General features: G+C 42.9%; 1 protein-coding gene across 34 annotated transcripts in view; it reads left to right on the forward strand.

The window, feature by feature from the left end:
* Positions 1-24,478, forward strand: part of LOC120567191 (protocadherin gamma-A11-like) — a 270,004-nt gene extending 245,526 nt beyond the window's left edge. For 8 of the 34 annotated variants that reach the window (XM_039814084.1, XM_039814078.1, XM_039814085.1 and 5 more), the window contains exons 2-5: positions 16,835-16,893; positions 17,913-17,966; positions 20,076-20,173; positions 21,791-24,478. In XM_039814084.1, the coding sequence (XP_039670018.1) occupies positions 16,835-16,893; positions 17,913-17,966; positions 20,076-20,173; positions 21,791-22,074 (495 nt within the window). In that variant the 3' untranslated portion in view covers positions 22,075-24,478. Of the gene's footprint in view, positions 1-109; positions 3,103-3,345; positions 3,571-7,407; positions 7,442-8,125; positions 8,231-8,969; positions 11,796-16,831; positions 16,894-17,912; positions 17,967-20,075; positions 20,174-21,790 lie in introns of those variants that run through there. The other 26 variants (XM_039814097.1, XM_039814093.1, XM_039814098.1 and 23 more) reach the window with 13 other exon arrangements.
* Positions 24,479-24,760: the final 282 nt, after the last annotated feature.

A 24,760-nucleotide genomic window follows, 5' to 3' on the forward strand; every position in this document is an offset into this window, starting at 1 on the left:
GCAGTTTAGGATGTTGGAATGCTCTTTTTATAGTCGTATGAATGGCATTTTGTTTCAGCACCACATAGTTGGACAGCGTCACACTGAATAGGCTTGATTATAACATAGCTAAACTACTTTCAGTACCACGCTGCACAATATAATTTTTTCCTGATTTAAGTCACAAAAATAATTTGTCTTGTCAAACCTTGACGTAACTAGAACACAGGCAGTATTTCTATTTTCATAATCAGATTTCATTTTATCTGCATTAACATTATGAGCGACGTGTAACAGCTGGCATCTTATCATTTCTTTCACTCTTTTTAATGCATCGAGGCAAATTCTTTCAAGGGCGGCTGTGTCTTTAAAAGCGCTGCCCACCCCTTCCTATTGGATGGTAGCGATGAATATTGTGCTCCAATAGGATTCAGAAATGTACAAAGAGATCTACTCCCTCCCGCATGCAGCCACAGTAACGTACACACTTAGATTGCACAGAGCTGGACGAGAGGGAATGATGCTCTTATCGAAGTTAAAAAGGAAATACCTTGATTTACTTTATGAAGAGATTATGGATCTTTCTTTTGGATTAATGCTTTATGACAATGGATGGCAATTATCTGCTTTTCAATAACCTCAATGGGAAATAATTATAACGCACCGGGGATGACAAAGACAATAGGATACCGAGACTGGAGATGGCAGGCTCTTTGGTGGCATAATTTCTTTCTCTTGTGGAGTACAATAAACGGACAGACTCGTTATAGCATCCCAGAGGAACTAAAACAGGGATCTGTGGTAGGAAATCTAGCCAAAGATCTGGGCTTGGGGCTATCTGAGATTTTTGACCGTAAATTGCGTGTCGCCTCTGAGGCTGGTGAGCAGTATTTCAGCGTGGATGCAGGGAAGGGTGAGCTGGTGGTGAATGACAGAATAGACAGAGAGGCTTTATGCGGACAAAGCGCCAGCTGTGTGTTAACTCTGCAAGTTGTCGTTGATAAACCGTTACAACTGCACCGAGTTGAGGTGGAAATACAAGATATTAATGATAATTCTCCAAGATTCCCTTCGCAAGAAATAACATTACAAATAGCAGAGTCGACAGCGGCAGGGGCACGTTTTCCTTTGGAGATTGCGCAAGATCTTGATGTTGGAGTGAATTCAGTGAGGTCCTATACTTTGAATAAAGACGACTTTTTTAGTTTAAAGATTAAAGATGTGTCTGGTGGTAGGAAAGTCCCTGAGCTGGTCTTGTCAAAATCTGTCGACCGAGAAAAAAAACCTATTCATCAACTTCAACTAACCGCTATAGACGGGGGAAACCCAGTGAAATCCGGGACCTCTCTGATAACCATTAATGTGCTTGATAATAACGACAATTTTCCTGTATTTGAGAAAAATGTTTACAAAGTCTCTATAAGCGAAAGTAGCATACAAGGTGCATTTATTCTAAAACTTACAGCTAAAGATATTGATGAGGGTCCTAATGGAGAAGTAGAGTACTCATTCGGAACGCACACACCAGATAATGTTCTATCGGTCTTTGATATTGATTCATCAACCGGGGAAATACGTCTTATAGGGAAATTAGATTTCGAAACAAATGCAAATTATGAAATAGACATTTGCGCAAGAGACAAGGGAACTCCAAGAATGGAGGGGCATTGCACTCTCCATATTGAAGTGTTAGATGTTAACGATAATGCTCCAAGTATTTTTCTGACCTCCCAACCAAACTTTGTCCCCGAGGACGCACCAAGTGGTACTGTAGTAGCTTTAATCAGTGCCCGAGACCTTGACTCCGGTGACAACGGTAAAGTTACATTACAGCTTCCCAGAGGTTCTCCTTTTAATCTGAAACCCTCTTTTTCTGATAATTACGCACTAGTTACCGGTGGTGCTTTAGACCGAGAGAGTTTCTCTGAGCATAATGTTGAAATAACAGCCATCGATTCAGGCTCTCCTCCTCTGTCGACTAAGAAGACTATACATGTTTCTATTACGGATGTAAATGACAACCCACCTGTATTCACTCAGCCCTCCTATAATGTGTATTTAAAAGAGAATGGGGTACTAGGCTCTATACTGTACTCAGTATCAGCATCTGACCTGGATTTTGGTGAAAACGCGAAGATCTCCTACTCAATCTTGGACTCTAAAGTGCAGGACGTTTCTGTCTCATCTTATGTTTACATTAACTCAGATAACGGCAGCATCTACAGCATGCACTCGTTTGACTATGAGAAGCTGAAGGTGTTTCAGATTCAGGTTCAGGCAAAGGATCAGGGCTCTCCGTCTCTCAGCAGCAACGCCACTGTCCATGTTTTTATCCTGGACCAGAACGACAATGCCCCCGCTGTTATTTACCCCTCCTCCGCTGCCCTGGGCTCTCTCTCTCATCAGAGGATGCCCCGCTCCGCTAAAGCAGGCCACCTGGTTACTAAGGTGACGGCCGTGGACGCTGACTCGGGCCATAACGCCTGGATCTCCTACAAACTGGCGGAGGCCACAGACGCCTCTCTGTTCACTGTCAATCTGTACACAGGGGAGGTGAGGACTAAACGCGCTGTGTCCGAGCAGGACGACTCCTCTCAGAGGCTGCTTATAGAGATTCAGGACGACGGGGAACCGGTCCAGTCCGCCACCGTCACGGTGTCCATCCTGCTGGAGGACGGTCTCCATGAGCCCATCTTAGACCTCCGACAGAAAGTGTCCGAGCCTAGCAAGAAAACTGGGAGAATCACCCTTTATTTGATTCTCTCTCTGGCCTCGGTGTCCGTGCTGTCTCTGTTGACTTTTCTCATCTTAGCGGTTAAATGCATGAGGAACAGCAGAAGCAGCGGTAGTTGCTGCATGAGACGGAGCGACTGTGATGATTACAAGAACCCCAACAGAAACCTGCAGATTCAGCTCAACACTGATGGACCTATAAAGTACGTGGAGGTCCTGGGAGGAGACATGTTGTCTCAGAGTCAGTCCTTCAGGTCCTGTATGTCTCCGATGTCAGAGTACAGTGATTTCACTTTGATTAAGCCCAGCAGCACCAATGACTTTAAGGAGGTGATCAGTGTTCTGGATGCGTCTTTACCCGACAGCACCTGGACCTTTGAGAGCCAGCAGGTAAGCAGTGAAAAAACAATGACATACACAGTTTTGTAAGACTATTAGCTACAGTAACTGCGAAGAAAGTACACTTTTGCTTGCACAGTGAAAAATACCGATAAGGCTATATTCCAAAAATGTGGGATATTTATTGAATTCTTAATCGATGTATATTTGAAATGAAAAAATATCATATTCATATCCAAATCAAAACTTTTAATTTGTCTTTTAACTTTTGTGGCTGTGTTTGATGTTGAATAGCTTTCCGAGGGGAGCGTTTCAGCACCACAGCGATGGACAGCGACTCTGACCCATGAGGCGTACGGAGGGCACGATCATAGGTTGTTGTTGATGGCTTTTACTGAAGGGGTAACAATTAAAATGTTTGGAAGTTTAAGTAACAAAATAACTATTTCACTCATAACGTTTAATGGGTTTATTAACTTATATAAACGCTGATGGTGACATCTACCCCTTAGAAATCAAAGCCAAGGAAAATGAATTCGGAGTGTCTATTTGCACCACCGGTACGAATAGCCTCGGCCACACAGCTGAGCTATTCACACCCTGTGACAACAAAAACACGTTGCTCGCATGCACCGAAATCATGGCGGACGTTCATCTCCCATGACAGCAGAAACTGGTATATTAGGAAAGTTTTGTCTCTAAAGTTTATAACAATTGAATTTCTAGCGGAAAATATATACTACAGTTGCGCTTTCTGTCTTCAGTGAAAGCATACAACCGTTAGTTTGTTAGTTAGTACCTATTTTTTTGTATACAGTATGGTTACGTAGCAACCAAGGCTTGAAGACACCAAGTGGTAAACAGTTGTTTGACACTCTGTAAGAACTGTTAGGTGAGTGGTTAGAACCCTGAGCTTTACTCTGGGAGACAGGAGTTCGATTCCCCAATAAGACGATCTAATTTCTTTTCATTTTGGATTGGATAATTTGCATGCAATGGCGCAAGCCAGGGCCCGCGAACGCGAAATATTTTTTGAAGGGTGGTAGGGGAAGACTCATGAATATGCCTGCTCTGGTTGGGTTGGTTAGGTTTAGGCAAGAGGAGTGGGATGGTTATGGTTAGGGTAAGAATGTCAGGGCGACAATATTCCAAAAAGGTGTAATACATGAGTAGTATGGATAACTGTGTGTAAATATATGCCAAGGTACTGTAAATGCACAGGGGTGCAAATAGCATACATTGATATTTGTACCAGATGGGGTATTAATAGAACACATTGCTGTGTGCATCGGCGGGGTACAAATAGCATTCATTTCTAATTGCACCAGGGTACGAATAGCTCATCTAATTGCACCAGGGTACGAATAGCGTACACTGCTAATTGTACCAGGGGTGCAAATAGCCTCACCCAAATATATTTGGTCTAGGCACAATCGAATGTTAACAGTAAATATATATTTTGATATACAGACATTGATTTTAATACTTTTTATTTTACATTTATATAGCTCTTGGAATTTAAATGGCATCTCGTGATTGTGTCTGACTCCCTTTTTCATGACAGTACAAAGGGTTAGTGTGTCTTTAACGATGTTGCACAGTTTCCCTCTGATTGGACGTGAGAGAGAGATGCTGTGCACCAATAACATTCAGAACTGTACAAAGAGATCTACTCCCTCCCCCATGCAGCTTCAGGACCAAAACCACAATGCTCAGATTGGGAGGAGAGTAGGTAAATGGTCCATATACTCGGGGTATAAGGTTATATCTAACATTTATGTTTGACCATGAACAGACGTCTTTTTAACGGAATATGTTACGCTCGCGGAATTTGGATTTTGACTTTATGTTCTCTGTTTTTGTGGATTGGAAATGATGTATTTTACTGAATCAGGGATGACAAAGAGAATGGGATACCGAGACTGGAGATGGCAGGCTCTTTGGTGGCATCATTTCTTTCTCTTGTGGAGTACAATAAACGGACAGACTCGTTATAGCATCCCAGAGGAACTGAAACAGGGCGCTGTGGTAGGAAATCTAGCCAAAGATCTGGGTTTGGGACTATCTGAGATTTTTGAACGCAAATTGCGTGTCGCCTCTGAGGCTGGTGAGCAGTATTTCACTGTGGATGCGGGGAAGGGCGAGCTGGTGGTGAATGACAGAATAGACAGAGAGGCTTTATGTGGACAAAGCGCCAGCTGTGTTCTGCCTCTGCAAGTAGTTGTTGAAGACCCGCTACAGTTACACCGAATTGAGGTTGAAATAAGAGATATTAATGACAATTCTCCAAGTTTCCTTTCAAATGAATTATCTTTAAAATTAGCCGAATTAGCGGCAGTTGGCACGCGCTTTCCTTTGGAGAGCGCAACAGACCCCGACGTTGGAAGCAATTCACTCAAATCATATACTCTTAGTAAAAATGAATGTTGTTCCCTTAAAATAAAAGAGATGGAGGGTGGTAATACCGTTCCAGAACTTGTTTTAGAAAAGCCTCTAGATCGAGAGAAAAAAGCAGTTCACAAAATAATACTAACAGCTTTAGACGGTGGAAATCCAGTAAGATCTGGAACCTTACAAATAACCATACATGTGCTTGATACTAACGATAACTTTCCTGTGTTTGAAAAAAACATTTACAAAGTAACTTTGGGTGAAAAAAGTTTACATGGGGCTGTTGTTATAAAGCTCAAAGCAACAGATGCAGATGAAGGTTTAAATGGTGAAATTGAATTCTCATTTGGTTCTCGGACACCAGAATCTGTTTTGTCACTCTTCGATATTAACCCCTTAACAGGTGAAATCATTCTGAAAGGAGAGTTAGACTATGAAACTACCAACACGTATGCCATTGATGTATCTGCAAAAGATAAAGGCAGCCCTGAAATGGAGGGCCACTGTCGCGTGCAGGTTGATATTACTGATTTCAATGATAATGCTCCAGAAATAGTTTTCACTTCTCAGCCAAAGCCAGTACGCGAAGACGCACCAAGTGGCACTGTAGTGGCTTTGATCAGTGCGCGAGACCTTGACTCCGGTGATAACGGTAAAGTAACGTTACAACTCACCAAAGGTTCTCCTTTTAATCTGAAACCCTCTTTTTCTAATAATTATGCACTGGTTACAAATGGTTTATTAGACCGAGAAAGCTTCTCAGAGTATAATATTGAGATAACAGCCACTGATTCAGGCTCTCCTCCTCTGTCTAGTAAGAAGATTATACCTGTCAGCATCACTGATGTGAACGACAACCCTCCTATATTTACTCAGCCCTCCTATAATGTGTATTTAAAAGAGAATGGGGTACCAGGCTCTATACTGTACTCAGTATCAGCCTCTGACCTGGATTTTGGTGAAAACGCCAAAATCTCCTACTCTATACTGGACTCTAAAGTGCAGGACGTTTCTGTCTCATCTTATGTTTACATTAACTCAGATAACGGCAGCATCTACAGCATGCACTCGTTTGACTATGAGAAGCTGAAGGTGTTTCAGATTCAGGTTCAGGCAAAGGATCAGGGCTCTCCGTCTCTCAGCAGCAACGCCACTGTCCATGTTTTTATCCTGGACCAGAACGACAATGCCCCCGCTGTTATTTACCCCCTCCTCCGCGCCCTGGGGTCTCTCTCATCAGAGGATGCCCCGCTCCGCTAAAGCAGGCCACCTGGTTACTAGGCGGGACGGCCGTGGACGCTTGACTCGGGGGCCATAACGCCTGGATCTCCTACAAACTGGCGGAGGCCACAGACGCCTCTCTGTTCACTGTCAATCTGTACACAGGGGAGGTGAGGACTAAACGCGCCTGTGTCCGAGCAGGACGACTCCTCTCAGAGGCTGCTTATAGAGATTCAGGACGACGGGGAACCGGTCCAGTCCGCCACCGTTCACGGTGTCCATCCTGCTGGAGGACGGCCTCCATGAGCCCATCTTAGACCTCCGACAGAAAGTGGCCGAGCCCAGCAAGAAAACTGGGAGAATCACCCTTTATTTGATTCTCTCTCTGGCCTCCGTGTCCGGCTGTCTCTGGTGACTTTTCTCATCTTAGCGGTTAAATGCATGAGGAACAGCAGAAGCAGCGGTAGTTGCTGCATGAGACGGAGCGACTGTGATGATTACAAGAACCCCAACAGAAACCTGCAGATTCAGCGCAACACTGATGGACCTATAAAGTACGTGGAGGTCCTGGGGAGGAGACATGTTGTCTCAGAGTCAGTCCTTCAGGTCCTGTGTCGATGTCTCCGATGTCAGAGTACAGTGATTTCACTTTGATTAAGCCCAGCAGCACCAATGACTTTAAGGAGGTGATCAGTGTTCGGAGCGTCTTTACCCGACAGCACCTGGACCTTTGAGAGCCAGCAGGTGAGCAGATAAATGTTTATTTTTGATGTCCCCAACATAGTTTGTATTTTTATTTTATTTCCATATATAAATTAAATGAAGTAACATATCGTGATATTTGGTCGTCGTCTAATAATCGTGTTTTCATGGTAAAACTGAAACGGTAGCGGCCTGCTCAGCCTTTTTTTATCAGCCTTGCATGCTAAAAAAAATATATACAATGACACTAGTTAATGCCGTTATTAACTGCGCAAGAATTCAATCAAGAATTTGGTATATTGAGGCACACCTTCCATTTTCAATAATTATCAACTTGCAATTGCCAGAAAGATTTTAGCTTAGTATTATAATGGTGGCAAACGTTTAATTACATGTTTTAATATAACCAATAGTTGGGATTTCTGACTTCAAGAACGACTTTAAACTTTCAACCATGCCTTTCTGGAAAGTATGTGGATTTTGATCTGATTTAGCTTACTCAATTTGGTTCTTTTTTTGGGAATTCACGTTTCCTTTGATTATATGAATTACATATTTTTTAATACCTATAAAGTACGTGGAGGTCCTGGGAGGAGACATGATGTCTCAGAGTCAGTCCTTCAGGTCCTGTATGTCTCCGATGTCAGAGTACAGTGATTTCACTTTGATTAAGCCCAGCAGCACCAATGATTTTAAGGAGGTGATCAGTGTTCTGGATGCGTCTTTACCCGACAGCACCTGGACCTTTGAGAGCCAGCAGGTGAGCAGAAAACCACCATTGATCTTAAAAATGAATAATAAAAAAAAAAAAACATTTTCATTTTTATTATTTAGTACAGGAAATACTTAATTATAGCATAGTAGATGCCAGGGTTGCGATACGTCGCAGATCACATAGACTACTATCTTGCTTCATAATTATCAAACCCTGCGACATATTTGAAATTATAATATATATCTTTATGAAATATAATATATAGGTTCAATATGGCGTACATCAAAATAAAATGTAAAACATCAATTTAATGATGCCCTTGTGTGAAAATTATGTTTTCATCTTGAATTTAAATGTTTAGGTTAAACTACTACTGCTATTTTTCTCTCTAACTTTCTTTAAATGGTCCATTTGAATAAACTACAATATCTTGTATTGTTTGAAACAATGATACTTTATCATTGCTGTTTCTTCTCAAATAAAACTCTGCTCTGTAGGATACATAAATTGTTCTCTCCGTGGTATTTTATTGCTTGCATATTTTTTCAAAATACTTTGTACTTCATAGTGAAGCATTTAAGCCCTTAAACTTCCCTTTGATAGACATGCGGTAGTGGAAAACCAATTTGGAAACCATGCCCCCCTGCGGATACAAATAGCATTGCTATCAAAAAAAAAGCTGCTTGATACGCTGCTGTTTTGATAACGAGGAGCGCTTAATGAGAGCACGTGACTGAATTTTTCAACGGTAACAATATATCAGCATCTATTCTCCATATATTTTTTCTTGCGTAATTTTCCACAGTCACATTCCTCTGTTATTCCGTTTCTATTGCCCTCTCAAACTTTTACAATGAGAATGAAGTTGACAGGCTACACTGACAACAGTGGAAGTGGAGTCACTGGAAAGTTTTCACTCTGTGTGTGAGCTGTGTGACAGAGCTGAACCAGCCCTGTCTTCCAATTAGGGGGAAGGCCTCTGTGGTCTCTCCCCGCCCATGTGGGGAGTGAGGCGGAGGAGACAGAGCAGAGAGTTTCAGTGGATGCAGAAAATACTTTGATTTTCGTCCTCGTTTTTTCTTAAAAATCGGCCGACATGATCACGTCAAAACTTCCCATCGCTCTATTTTTGAAACGGAAATGTTTACCATCAAGCCTGGTCGCCTCGTTTTAACACTACTATGGATACGTTACGGTGAAAGAAGAAGTTAAAAACTTTACCGTTCTCCGATCCTCGGAGCGCAGCACAATGGACTCCAGACAGAGGAAGCGCTCCGGAGGAGGGAGGCTGTGGAGGCTTTGCTTTTATCTAGCTTGCCTCTCCTGTGCGTCAGCTCAGCTCAGCTATTCCGTACCGGAGGAACTAATTCCGGGCTCTGTCGTTGGGAATATCGCTAAAGATTTGAGTCTTTCTGCTCATGGGATTGTTCAGAGGAGGTTGCGGGTGGTCTCGGAATCCACAACGCAGTATTTTGAGGTAAAGCAGGCGACCGGCGATTTGGTTATCAAACAAATAATTGACAGGGAGCAAATGTGCGAATTAAGTTCTGCATGTTCACTACACCTTCAAATAGTTCTGGAGGATCCTTTAGAAATTCATCGAGTCGTGGTGGACATTCTGGATGTTAATGACAATGCACCGCAGTTTTCAACCAGCAACATTTCTCTGGAGATATCGGAGGCGGCTGCTCCAGGCACAAGGTTCCGTTTGGAGAGCGCACACGACCCAGACGTGGGTACCAACTCGTTACGCACTTACCATCTAGCAGCAAATGACATTTTTATTCTGAATGTGGAAACTAAAAGTGACGGTAGCAAGTTTCCAGAGCTAATGGTGAATAAACCTTTGGACAGGGAGACGCAGGCCTCGTTTCGCCTTATGCTCACTGCCGTAGATGGGGGTCAGCCGGAGAGATCTGGCTCAACACTTATGCTCATTAAAGTTTTAGATGTAAATGACAATGCGCCCGTCTTTGACGAGACGGTAAAGAAAGTTAGGCTATTAGAAAATGTTGCACGGGGCACTTTAGTTACGAAATTGAACGCGACTGACGCGGATTCGGGTAACAACGGAGAAATATCTTTCCTGTTTAGTAAATACACACCGGAACGTGTTGTTAATCTTTTCAGTGTGGATTCTAAAAACGGCGAGATCCGTGTGAAGGGTGATGTGGATTATGAGATAGCCACTGCATACCACATCACAGTTCAGGCCAGAGATGGTGGCTCTCCCGCTATGGAGGGCTCCTGTAACGTTGTAGTGGACATCATTGATGTGAATGACAATGCACCAGAGGTGACACTGACATCACTGACCAGTCCTATCAGAGAGGACTCAGCACCAGAGACTGTGATAGCGCTCATAAGTGCACGGGACCTGGACTCTGGTGTGAATGGGGAGGTTACATTAACTGTCCAACCAGGTTTGCCATTCAAACTTAACTCAGCTTTTGGCAGGCATTACAGCCTCACTACTGCTGGAATCCTCGACCGTGAGACTGTCCCAGAATACACAGTGGTAATCAAGGCCACTGATGCTGGTTCCCCTCCCCTTTCATCACAAACCACCTTTGTGGTGAAGCTCTCTGATGTAAATGACAATGCCCCCACTTTCTCTCAGCCTTCATACTCTGTGGACATCCCAGAGAACAATGCTCCCAGTGCCCCCATTGCTGCTGTTTCAGCCACTGACCCTGACCTTGGTGACAATGCCCGCATCTCATACACCATCCTTTCCGGCATGGTCCAGGGCTCACCCATATCTTCTTATGTTTACATTAATCCAGAGAGTGGCCACATCTACAGCATGCGCTCATTGGATCATGAACAGCTTAAAGCTTTCCGTATTGAGGTGCAGGCCCGGGATGCTGGGGTGCCCCCACGGACCGCCAACGTCACGGTGCATGTGTTTGTGGTGGATGTGAATGACAACATGCCAGTGATTGTACACCCTGCCTACCCAAAAGACAAAGGATTACAGTTCACTGTGCCCCCATCTGCCAACCCAGGGCATCTCATAAATAAACTTGTAGGGGTGGATGCAGACAGTGGGCACAATGCATGGTTGTTTTACTCCATCGCCCCTGGACCAAATGCTGGCATGTTCCGTATAGGGGCACACACCGGTGAGCTCCGCACAGCCCGCAAGTGGGCAGAGGAGGAAGGGGGCTTGACTTATGACATAATGATCATCATTCAGGACAATGGTGATCCACCGAAGTCCAGTTCTGTGAACATTACAGTAACTGTGGATGAGAAGGGCACGGCCAACGATGCTCCAGCAAGCCCTCGCCACACACCCTTCTACCACCGCACTGGGATGTCGGACATCACTTTGTACCTCATCATCTCTCTAGCCTGTGTATCAGCTGTGTCCTTCATCACCTTTGTCGTCCTCATGGTTCGCTGCCTAAGGCACCGTGACCCAGTGCTGGGAGACTCTGACTGCAGCTGCTGCTACGGCCGCCACAGGTCCAGCCGCTACCATCAGAGGCCAAGCAAGGACCTGCATCTGCAGCTCAATACTGATGGACCCATACGCTATATGGAGGTTGTGGGAGGCCCCCAGGACCCGCACACACGCACCTACAGGCCCTGCTACTCCACCATATCCAGCCGGAGTGACTTTGTATTTATGAAGACACCCATGCTGAGTCAAAACAACACACTCAACATGACACTCAGCAGGAAGCACCTTATGAACTCAGCCAATGAGGTGAGGGATGTGGGAGAGCAAGCATGGCATCGGTGGGATATGCCATTGTGGGATAAGACCAATACAGGTGTTTCAGTATCTTTAGGTGGGTTTTAGAAATTCACGTAGCTCTGCAGTATTTTATCTGAAACCTATTTTGTTTTGGCAAGAGGATCCCTCTCTCTACATGGTGAAACAGCTCTTAGAGCTTTGTTGTCCTACTAGACAGGTTTGGGCACAGTAAATAATTAAATAAATGTTTAATCTGACCTAAGGCATAGGCAAATGTGGTTACTATATCTGACTTCCAGTAACTAAATTGACAGATAGGAACTGTTCTTTATGGATAAGAAAGAAACCGATAAAGAGAAAGTCAGGCAGAAAGAAGGTAGTTAAGGAGAAATGGCAAAGGAAGGGAAAAGGGGGAAACATAAGTGCTCCTAACAGATGGAGAGGAGGAGACAGACAGATGAAAATATCCTGCAGTGTTGGCTCAGTGGAATGGCAGAGAGAGGGGAACAGGATGACCGAGGGAGAGATGGGAGGTGAAGGAGAGGAAAATGGCCAAGGAAAGAAAATGGAAAGAGGGGTGGGGTCGGGGGAGGCAAAGAATAAAGCAGTAGCTGAAAAACAGGAATTCATGGGGTCACTGGCCTGACCCCTGACTTCCTGTTGTCCTATGAACTTTTGGTGATTGGTTCCAGGACTCAGCATCACATGAGTGATTTGTTTTTGTGAGTTCTGGACAGATATTTATATTTTCCATTCTTAGATCATGGTCAGAAATGCCTTTTTTATAAGCGTTTAGAGTGGGGTGTGAAGCAAAGCTAACCAGATAATGATGCATTGGACATAGCCAACCCATTCAGTGTTAAGTGTTTAGCCGTGTCAGGGATAGAAGATGGCTGCCAGTACTCTCACTTGGATGAGTCACTTTAGGGGATTCAACGAAAAGAAATATGAGGAGTATGAGGGTTCATCACCAGCCATGTCATGTTTAATGTAGAGTTTGATTGAAGCTCATTATTTTTGCCGTGGTGTTTTGGTGATTACTATTTCTTCTCCATGCAACAGGATGTTTGCCCTTGTGTCTGTTAAATATCCATAAGAGTCTCCTGTTTCTCATGAATCTGTATTACATTGGCACTGTCTATGCTGAATTAGGATGTTCCTGAGGTCAGCAGAGTACCATCTGTCACCCTGCTTTAGTAACACGTGTGCAATGAGGACAACAGAGGAAAAGGCATAGAGGGATAGACAAAGAGAAAGGAAGGATGGATTCTTACACGTGTGCCATAGTGACAGACGTCACAGCCTATAATGGCTTTAGAGCAGCAGCCATCACTGTGTGTGTTTATATGCTTGTGTGTGAGATTGTGTGTACAAAGCATCAGGCATGTGGAGTCTCCAGTAGTGTTTTTAATTTTAGCATGAACCTGGTGCCTTAGTGCCCAATTGCCAGTCACTTCCCACTGCCCTTTGTATTTTCTATTCATGTGCAGTGTGCTGTTTTGGTACACTCTATTTAACTATGTGCTAACAGAAAGTTTTGGGGGAAAATTATATTGAAGGTTTTTTAGAAACATTTGTAAATAAAATAAAAGGTTTATTTTTTTTTACCAATTGGCCTGCAACACATACCTCTTTGCATTGAAAGATAAATATTCCCATGATTAATTGAGCTTTCTGGCTCAGTGGACATAGAAACATGACATGTAATCCTGAAGTCATGAGCTTGACTAACCAACTTAATTGCCTTCTTACTTCCATTTTTGCAATTATTCCCCTCTCCATAGCAAAGTCTTAGATATGAAGCAGGATCTGAAAATTCCCATGACCTTGTGCTAGTTTTTCAGTCTTTGAGTCTGTGGGAGTTTATAAGGGTCGGCACGTGCTGACTATGGCTAGCGGAGCTGTTTTGTAAATATTCTTTTTACGGATGATGAAGCTGCACATGCGACAAACTGGCTCATGCTGCTCAGAAAAACTGTTGTGTGAATTGAGTCATGTTTGTTTAAGCAAGAGGAATGTTAAAAATCGAGCACGTGCTTTTCCCTTGTCACTTGCTCAGCCTTTCCCTTGTAATGAATAACAATGTAATGAATCCAGCATTTTAGTGGTTACACATCGCATTTTTCTATATATCTTTTTAGATTTCTACTGGCGCAATCATTGCTTATGTGCTGATGGTTATATGGTGTGTATGTGCGAGTACGCTGAAGGTTATCAGAGCAACAGAACAGATATGACTTCCTCATTTGAGTCAGACCACCAAGTGCACTCCAGCCACAGTTACACACCAATACAATTTGTGTGTGTGTGTGTGTGTGCGTGTGTGTTAGAAAACTGAAGCTTCAGTTTTTTAACATACACACACAAAGGTTAATGGAACGTATGTGGGAAGGAAGCTTTTGCATTTAATGTATTTTGTCAGCCCTGTCAGATGGAGAGAAAGGGGTGAGATCACATGTTTTTTGTACACCTGGATAAACCTTTATATATCATGATAGAGAAGTGGTCAACCAGATGTTTTAGCACACATGTTGGATGAGTAGTCCAGTGTATACCCCCTGATGAATCCAGTGCTCACATAATGAATATCCATCTCTTCTCTTAAAATGATAGTACTTCAACTGACAGACATTGTGTTGTGGTAGCTAACAAACTCAGGCAAGTTGAAATTCACCTGGGGAGCCCTCACAGCTCTTTGGTTCAACTTAAAGATGTCAGAGAAGCAGACTGACATTGTATAAAGGTATGGAAGTATTTCAATTGGATGAGAATCCAGGCCCACAGAACTGTAATCCCTTCATCTCTCTCAATTGGCCTAGTCTCCCCGAGTAGTGTGTTTGACCTTCTCTCTCTATCTCATGCCTTTTAAATCAAACTTGCACTCTGAAAAAAAAGTATTGTGCGTCTATCGTAAGTGCTCAACTCACTTCAGAGATTATGTAACAAAAACAAGCAGATCTAAAGATAATTGGAGCTTGGTCAATTAGATGTTGATGCCTGTGTGCCATTAAACCTGGCTTGAGATTTGTTTTCCCTGGCAAATGTTGTATAAACAATCTTAACCTAAAAACTCAGCAACTTTTAACACTTTGTGGTTCAGTTCAGTAAAAGGATGAATTCCCTTAGTTTGACTTTCTTCTTGAGCAGAAGAGATTTACATTCTTGGATATAACCTGGCTGCTTGTGATGTTTAGGTGTAGCCAAGTTGTCCATAATGAAGCATGCAGGATTAGAGTACTGTTTACCTTAAGAAAGCAGTGGGACCCAATATTCCAGTCGGTTACCCTGTACTCCATATGCCTGCAGTGAGATTAGACCTTGGAAATGACAAGTGTGTGTCTGTGTGGTGAGAACGAGTCACACAGCTGGAATGCTGGGCCTCTCTATGTTTGCCTCCACTCAGTGCTGATCCTTTCTCTCTCTACCAAAGCTTAGACAGACTGCATGCCCACGTACATATGCACTTATTTGAGTACATTTTTAGACTTGAAACGTCGGCCAGGCTTTGCTCTAAAAGGAGGATACAAGTTCAAATATGTCTTCTTATCATCCTCATCCACTATAGTTTTCTAATAATGATAAGTTATGAGTGTTCCCGAGACTTGACTCATCACCAAGGTGAAACAGACCCTTTTGGATGAAACTGAAATTGAATCCAGTCAGCCATTTATACTCACCCATTCAAGTTGCTGTTATGTTCTCGGTAATTCTTTTTTCATGGGCTGGCAGTCACTTGTTTAGTCTGCATGGATACTGAACACTTTTCCCAATTCCACTTGTTTTGACATCCTGTGTTTCCTTCCTTTGTACATTCAGTAAGTCACCATTCACTGGTGCATTTGTTTACCTGCATTCTAATAGATACTCCAGTCATGACTGTTCCTTTTGTGTAGGTATTTTCGCGTTCTGTTTTCTGTCCTGCTCTGCTTCTTTCCATCATTCCCTCGGGTAAAACAGCTCTTTTAATAATGCAGCACATCATCCTGCTGGCCTCTCTCTCTTGTGTCGATTAGGCAGCAGAATCTGGAGCCAAGCCAAGAGTCTATTCACTGCATCACTGCACAACAAGAGAGCCTGAGAGAGAGGGAAAGAGCTAGAGAGATGGAAAAGACATGGTGGCATGGCCAGTGAGGTAGAGATGGACAAGAGTGCAATGGGCTTCAAGGCATTAATAGAGAGTAGCAGGGACACAGAGATGAGAGAGACTTTTATCACTGCTGAGCCACCATCGTTGCCTTATCTCCATGATGTTTGGGTATCAAAATAATAAACAGCATTATCTTCCATCTATTAACAAGTGAATGCTTATTAAAGGCCCTGTAGTTAATCAATTAGCAGGGAAGCTCACCAATCTGTCCCTCAAAAAGTCTTGTGGGAGTGTCATAGTTTTGCTTTGCCTGCATTTTTTTTTTTTACCTATGAACTGTTAAATTTAGTATTTTAGTTTGTGTGCAGTGAGATTCAGATTCAGAAGCTTTGTGTGTGTGTGTGTGTGTGTGTGTGTGTGTGTGTGTGTGTGTGTGTGTGTGTGTGTGTGTGTGTGTGTGTGTGTGTGTGTGTGTGTGTGTGTGTGTGTGTTTGTGTTTGTGTTTGTGTTTGCTCCCCTGCAGCATTTTATGCTCCACAGCTTTTGGAACAACATGGATGCCTGAGCATACAGATATTTGTTTCCATCTGTAACCCTTTGTTGAGGCTCACTGAAAAATGTAAAAAGATTACATTACATGTCATTTAGCTGACGCTTTTATCCAAAGCAACTTACAATTGCTATATGTATCAGAGGTTGCACGCCTCTGGAGCCACTAGGGGTTAAGTGTCTTGCTCAGGGACACATTGGTTGACATATCACAGTGGGACTCAAACCCAGGTTTCCCACACCAAAGGCATGTGTTATATCCACTGCGCCATCATGATTTTTCAAAATCACAAGCAAACATCACAAACATAGATGTGTCAGCCACAAAGCAACAAAGCAAGTTACACCTCAGAAACGCCTTGCTGTTGCAATGAAACATATGATTCATGTTGCATCTTCTATCTCTTCACAGCAAAAGCCCCCCAACAATGACTGGCGCTTCACACAGGGACCAAGACCCGGACCTAGTGGGTGAGTAAACTGAGACGCCCGTAATTTCAAGGACATGTTGTTGTGTTGCACAAGGCAAGCTTATCGTAAAGACAGAGGGAGTGCTAAAGGATAAGGAATAAAAACAGAGGGGGATGGTAGTGGGTGCTGTAAGAACTCGCCCCCTGCAAATTGGTGATTTTAGAGTACTAATAACAACAAAATCACAATAGAACCATCTGAATCTGACTTGAAATAGTCACTACAGTGAATTACACTGTAGTGATGATTTTATTGCATGATTCTGCTCAGTGAATTCAGATTCTTGATTAACACTCCTGAATGAGCATCTCTGCCTGGTTCCAGGCTGCTTTATAAAATGGCTGCCACAGCTTCCACTCCCCCTCCCCCTCCCCTCCTGTTCCTCTCCTCTCTGCGCTCTCTGAGCCTGTGTGCCATCACTCAGTACTATTGATGAGGGACGGTGACCAGAGCTAGTGGGGGGATGGGATAGTGTATTTATCCTTCTTGCACTCTCCGTAGTTTCTGCCATCTGAGAAGTCGTACTGACTTGCTTTAATGACAATAGATGAATTGTGTTTATTCACTTCAGTTGTGTGTTTTAGTGAGCGTGTATGTCAATGGTTGATGATTGCTATTTGTCCATATTGTGTGGGCTAAAATAGAGTGTGTGCAGTAACAGTTTTTTACAACAATGATTGCACAACACATTCTATGAGTCAAGGCTTCTCCCTGAAACATACCAGCTGTGGCAAAACGCTCTGTTGAGCCAAGTCAGGAAAATGTTAGACACACACACATACCACTGTCATTATAGAATACCACTGGAATAATGGATACATTGGGCATAATTTATGTTAGTGGTGGAGAAAAAGAAAACTAACTTCCCATCTCTGGTATTTTAAATAGATATGGCAGACTCAACATATTTTCCACCGAAATCTAGAGCACAATATCTCAGCATTTTCCTTATACTAACTCAAGCCATTAGTCAAATATACAATGGTTCTTTCAGACTGTATAACTTGTTGTTTTTTTAGCCCCCACATGCCATACGGTACACACATACGATGGACGCCGAAGAGTGGGACAAGGTACTAATTTAGATGTAGAAACTATGTGGTCACTTTCTGTCCTTAGAAGCTGATCAGTGTTCAGTTTTGTTAAGTCACGGTTCGGTGGAAGAGGGACCTGATCAGCTGATAAGGGCAGAGAGTGGCTAAAATCTTTTAGGTAGTGCACTGCAGTTGAGTGCTGTGCTGTGTGTAGATGTACCTAACCCATAGCTTCTGTTAGTCTCCCTAAAAGTTTGATGGGGTTTGTTGATCGATGTGCATAGGCCACAATGCCTGCTGTGGTGTAGAAAGGAGTGTGACACTTTTGAATTTCTGTGCAGTGTTTTGTAGATTTGTTATGCCTTGTATGTGTGCTATATTGTACATATAGTTATTATACTTTGAGAGCTCTTGTTTTTTCTCCTTGAAGACTGGCTTATCATACAGCATTGTCTTTGATGTATGTCTGTGATGGTTGTAGCTCAACATCACCACGTGGCTTTTTCATGTGATTTGTCAACAAGAAAGAGACAATGCAGATGTAATGCAAAAGTAAACAGTGGTCCACACATTAAAGTCAGATGTCAGCCTATCACCATGTGACTGGCTGAGTGGACTCAAATTAAGCTAATGTCTAGAAGATTATCTTCAAAACAACAAGGAAGGCCATTCTTAGAGATAAAACATGTAATCTACTGTAAGGTTGCAGAGGAAAAACGATAGCCCTGTCTGGCCAACCAAGGACATCCCTCTGGACCACAGTTCACAATATAGCCCAAAGGGAAGTGATAATCCTGACCACAGGAGGCACTTAACACGACCACAGGATGTGATAAGTTCAAAGAGATGCCAATTTAGCTCAAATGAAGCATTCCCTTTTATCTAAAGTGATGTGTAGAGGCACAAAATGGCTGCCCTGGCTTTACTGACCATGCTCTTGCCCAACCTGTTTCTCATTGGCTGCCTGGCACAGACTGTAGGCTACATGTTTCTCTCCCTCAGTCTCTCTCTGGCGCCGAACTGAAAACCACTTCAGAGTTTTGGCAGTGAGATCTGGCAACCTGCTCTTCAACAAATCCCTGTATTTATGTTAGCATTCCTTTTCCCCTTTTCCCTTGTTGTGTCCTTTACTTTCTCTTAATTCCCTGAAGCAGACCAATTTGTCCAAGTTTTTTTTTGTTGGTTTTAAATAGAGTGTTCCTCGTTATCTTCTAGGTATTTAACACACTGTACACGCCTGTATTTGTCAGAAAGTAGGGCATGAGACCTTACTGTGTTATTTACTGTCCTCTTTGGATCTGTACACTTCACCAGGACCTTTTACCCATGTCCCTGTGGGCAAATGATCCTCCACTAAATGCCCTCAAGTGGTTTATTACCCCAAAAAGTCAAATAATCAATGTATTGAACACACAGGCACACAATTTAGGAGGGTGAGAGATGAGCTAAAGTCATATTGTTTTTGCTCTGGAACAACTCTAGAAGCAGCATCCATGATGTTTTTATAGGACTGTTTGTGATTTCTATTGGTTTTCTGGCAGAGCCAGGATTAAAGCATTGTGACCTAGTTGTCAGTGGTAGAGCCTGTGTTGGTGTGTGGGAATGGAAATAAGTAGGTGAGCATAATAGATCGCAGGTCTGCTTTCTCCTTTGTTGCCCCCACATGCAAATTGCAGACTTTAAATAAATAAGCCTTTGAAGGGGAAGTTTTGCCAGATGGAAATGTTCAATGCCTACTGAGCACCGCATGTGTGACTATGTAGACAGCCATTTCCTTTAAAGGTGGGATCATTAAATATTTAATCAGATTTACTAGACAACGTAGTTCTCATGGTCATACCGGAGAGAGTGTAAACGTTGTACAATGTTTACTGTGTGTGAATGCGCAAACACGCTTGCTACTGTGTCTGTGTGCAGACAGACAAGAGTGTGTTTAAGAGAGCGCGTTTGTTTGAGGAACACCCTGTTTTGTAAACTATACATGCTACTTGTTATCTTTACTGAGTTTCCCTCAGGCTGTGTACTTTGCCATCAGCTGCTTTGCCTTTACATCATAAACCACCAACTGTCAAACCAGTGAGCTAACATACATTGGAGAGGACGAACCACCAGTTAATGACAGTTGTTCTTTCCTCGTTTTTGCCATAGGGCAACTGGAGGACCTGAGGTTGCCATGGGAACTGGCCCCTGGCCCCAACCACCAACCGAGGCTGAGCAGCTCCAGGCCCTGATGGCTGCAGCCAACGGTGAGTTCTATACCTTGTCATCTTTTTCCTCCCTTCTATCACTTTATCTTCTCTTTTACAAAACAATTTCTTTCTCTTCATAAGCTTAGCGAGGGTGCGTGGGCAGGGGTTGTTTATTAAGGTTCCTGTTTGATAGGATGGCAACTCGCCAGACTCACTCATTGATGAAGCTCCACATTGATGTCGTGGTTGTATGTTAATAATTATCCTGAGGATATTCAGACAGTGGATGTAACTACCTGCAGTCTCTTAGATAAACGGTACAGATCATGTGTTGAATTCAACAACATGACAGAGATGCGTGTTTCCACTGTAAACACTGATCACATGCACAGTGTTTTATCATAAGCAGAAGGCTATAGAGCGACATGAAAAGTTATGTAATATGCAACCTTTGGGCTCATACATAACTAAAGATTCTCATACTGCACGACTGTCCTCCTTCTACTGTCCTATTTCTCTGTTCCTGCAGTTACTGCCTAACTAGCACTGAGGGACACACAGTGATTCATCTTTGGGATTTTTCTGTGGAAGCCTTAGTATTAACATGGAAAAATACGAATAAATTTGGCCTTGAAAGCAGGCTGAGCAACACCGAATATAGTGACAATCAAACACAAAATACGCAGAAATGACAAAGAGCAAAAGGTGACATGATGCCAAATAGACTCAAGTCATTGTTTCCACTGTAAATTAAACCACTGACACATCACATCTCCCTCCGTCTACACACACACATACATACCCTCCCCCCTCTTGGACACTGCACCGGACGTGGTGTGGAATTTTTCCATCGCAGGGAACAGAGAGACGGAGAGAGAAAAAGGCTCTGTCTGTGGAACAGTGGTAACCTGCATCTCAGCACAAAGTTTGACAGAATGAACCATTAGTGCCATCAGGAAGGAAAGACTAAACCGCGCGTGATAAAAACTGAAGGTCGTCTCTCCTCTGTACCGTGGTGCTAACCACAGCGTAAAAGCAAACCTGTAACCAACTAACAAAGCACTGTGTAAGAGCAGAAAGATTATTAAAAATCAGTTATTGCTTGGGCTGTTTGGAAGCAAGTTAGTATGAAAGTTTTTGTGTGCATATGTGTGTTTATATACTGTAGGCTGAGAGGAACTACAGGATGGGGGAGGGAGCGTTTGTGTCTCTGGCTCTGCAATGCAGGGGCTGTGAGAGAATTATGAGCTGAGCAGCTATGTCATGTTTACACACACACACACACTAAGGGCATGGTGATAGCAACACAGAGGAGTATGCTAGGGAGACATTTTTTTAAGAAAAAAAAACATGCACAAAATCAACCATTGTGTAACACTTTGTCTTTTGTTCATATTCTTTCTTCTACTTATGCACCATTTTAGTTCAGCTCACTGCAACCTCATGTTTTGCCTGAGCAGTGCAATATGTTTAAATCAAATGTTATGTTCGAACGAAGTCTCCTTTTAATCAAGTACCTTATCTCTTGATTTGATCTCCTTTTATGGCCTATTTTCATTGCATACTTTAATATAACACTGTCATGCAATAACTTCCTGTTGTCTAACAAGTTGCATCCCTTTCTCCTCTCCCTCCTTACCCCTTATTTCCCCGCTCTGTCTCCATTTCCCCCAGAAGTGAGTGAGGCTACAGCCACCCTGGGACCCGGCACCATGGGCCTGAGCACCCGCTACAGCCCCCAGTTCACCCTGCAGCACGTGCCCGACTATCGCCAGAACGTCTACATCCCTGGTAGCACGGCCACCCTCACCTCCAACCCCCAGCAGCAGCAGGCCACGGCCCAGCAGGCCGCCCAGCAGGCGCTGCCACCACCCCAGGCCTCGGCCCAGCCCGAGCCCCCCAAGGCCGCCCAGACCCCTGCCTCCAAGAAGAAGTCCACCAAGAAGGAGAAGAAGTAGAGTTGGATGGAGAGCGGTAGAGGAATAATAATCCTGGCCTGATCTGATTAGAAATTCAACCCCCCATACCCCCCCATTAGGTATCTTACTGCTCTGCTGTCACTCATGTTAGCCACGGTCTAAATAATGACAGCAAATCACTTTTGACCACATGGACGTTGAATGGATGTTGATGGTTCTTTGAAAGTGTCATGAATGTGCTGAAGGCTGTTGTTGGTGTTGATAACCCGTGTTGTGCTAAAGGTGTAGTATTGCTCACATAATCTTTGTCGTTAGATAATTTTGGCAGGGTATGGGTGGTTATTGTGATGTTTTTATTTTTATTTTTTTTTTGGTAAAATCAAGAAAACTTGGACAAAGAGATTCAGTGTAAGGAACCTTGCTTGGACGATAAGGCTATACACACTGATGTATTCAGAGATGAAATGTTAATGTCTTTCATGTTGGATTTATTGTGCTCTTTCCCTGAGGTGGAAAGTCAGCTATTGTAAAGTACGCTAGTTGCCATCCATTAGATTCCTATATAGGGTCAGCCTTGCAGGGTCTTAAACCATAAGTCTTGTGGATATAAGGCTGTTGTTTGACAGATATTAAAAAAATCTTCTGCATGCTCTTTAAGGTTCAAACCACATATACTAGTTTAGAGTTGCAAAACTATGCATTGCAAAAGCAAATAGGACATCCTGAATCTGTTATCCTCACTCCAATCGCAGGTCAATATAATGCACATGTAGCATTTTTGACACACAATGAGAATTACTTTTGTAATCATAGTTTTAAAAAATAAGATTTTATTCTCCTGATATTTTTATGACCTGAGCATGCACCCAGAGGAAGGGCTGGCAGAGGGTGTTGTGTCATGGAGTCACGAGCCATGCAGGTGGTATAGCAGCAGGGACTGGCTTCTTGTATCACACCTCCAGATGGGCACAAACATGCCCTGCTGCCCAGCACCCTCTACCCTCCCCTCCACACACCCATCTTGTGTCCTCCCCTCACTCACTACCCTATGTTGAGAGCCAAACAAAGAGAAATGCACTGTTCGTATTGATGAAGATAAGATGATGTAGGGGTAGTAATCACTTTAAAATGCATATATGTGGTAAACTTACATGCTTAGGTGTCTCTAGACGCTTTGCAGGCCTCTAGGGCCTCGACAGAGTATTACCCCTCACTATCCTGAAGTGTTGAAGAAACTTCTTGATGTGACACAGTAACATGTTTTTTTTCTGTTAAATTTTTATCTTTGGGAGATAATGATTCGATAGCATAGAGGAATTGTTTGTAAAACATATGAAGTCTTTACTTTGCCATCCATCTGTCTGTCAGGCCTCTGGCCAGAAACAACTGCATGAGAAAAGGCAGCTTGCAGGCTGGGTCAGGGGGGTGGAGGGGGTGTGGTGAGGGGTACACAGACTGAGGTGGCATCATTACATCGACCAGGGGGTGGTAAACAACCTTGGCTCTACCCACTGAATGTACAGAGGAACCACTGTTGACCTGTCCACCCCTTAAACTTTCTCGAATGCACTGACCCAGGTAGAGGTCAACAGAGCCAAGCATAGCTGTCCCTGTTGGTGAGGAGATACCACTCGAGAGCCCTTTCAAATATCCCTCCTCCATTGAAATCAATGGGAAACCTTAGCCCCTCTACCACTCACTGATCCCCTCCACTCCCTGATCCCTTTGAGGCTCTTTCCCACTGTAAATAAACACAAGTCCTGTCGATGGTATGAGCCAGTTGTTTGTATAGTAGGGACCACGTCCAACATTTTCAAAATAAAAGTCCCTCTCCACAAGGCGTGGCTTACTACTGGAATGTGTTGCATTTTGTTTTTCAAGAAAAATAAGAAAACTACAGTTAAAAAAAAAAAAAGAAATCAATAATGAATAAAATCTGAGATGTTCTTCAACAGTTTGTGTTGCAATGTAGTAACTAAGCACCATGGAAGCCAACTAACTCTTCAGTGTAAATAAGTTAAAGACGACTTTAGATAAGTAAACACACGTAGACTAGTTAACTTGTGATATGTGTTGCGCATATTTTTGTGTTCATTTTCTCTCTACTATCTTTTATCACCCTGTAAAGAAAAAAAATGGAAATGTTTCTATCCTTCTGTAACCTCTTAATGTTCTTTTGCGGTGATTTTATCTTGTGCATTTGTGAAAGAATGCCTCTCATTCTCTTTCTGTCCATATGAACAAATGATTATAAATATTATATATGTGTAAGTCCGTCCGCTGCTGAATTAATACTACTCTATCCTGCTGTATTATCTTTCTTATCAAATGCTTAGCCCCCACGCTATACCCTTGTGTTACTCTTATTTTTATGCTAATATTTATATTGCTGTTTTATTTTCTCTTGAACACTGACATTTCAAATAAAAATATTCTGAAATCATTTAAAAATACTGTGAGTGTGTGTTTGTTGTTGTTTGTAATATTCATGCAGGCTACAATTTGAGTGAGTTAACTTTGTGCATCATTTACACTGCTAATCCTATTAATTCATGAGACTTACCTGTGAAAAGTATTAAATGCTGTAAGCATTGGGCTTTTTGTCTGTGTGACCAGTTAAATTAACATAGACTTGGTACCCTTTCAACTACTGTTCCCTCATCACATCATGCATGGGAGTAATTAATTGGGACACGTATATGCTACTTCTGACTAAATTCAACAA

This window comes from Perca fluviatilis, chromosome 10 (genome assembly GCF_010015445.1).
Source record: "Perca fluviatilis chromosome 10, GENO_Pfluv_1.0, whole genome shotgun sequence".
Lineage (NCBI taxonomy): Eukaryota > Metazoa > Chordata > Actinopteri > Perciformes > Percidae > Perca > Perca fluviatilis.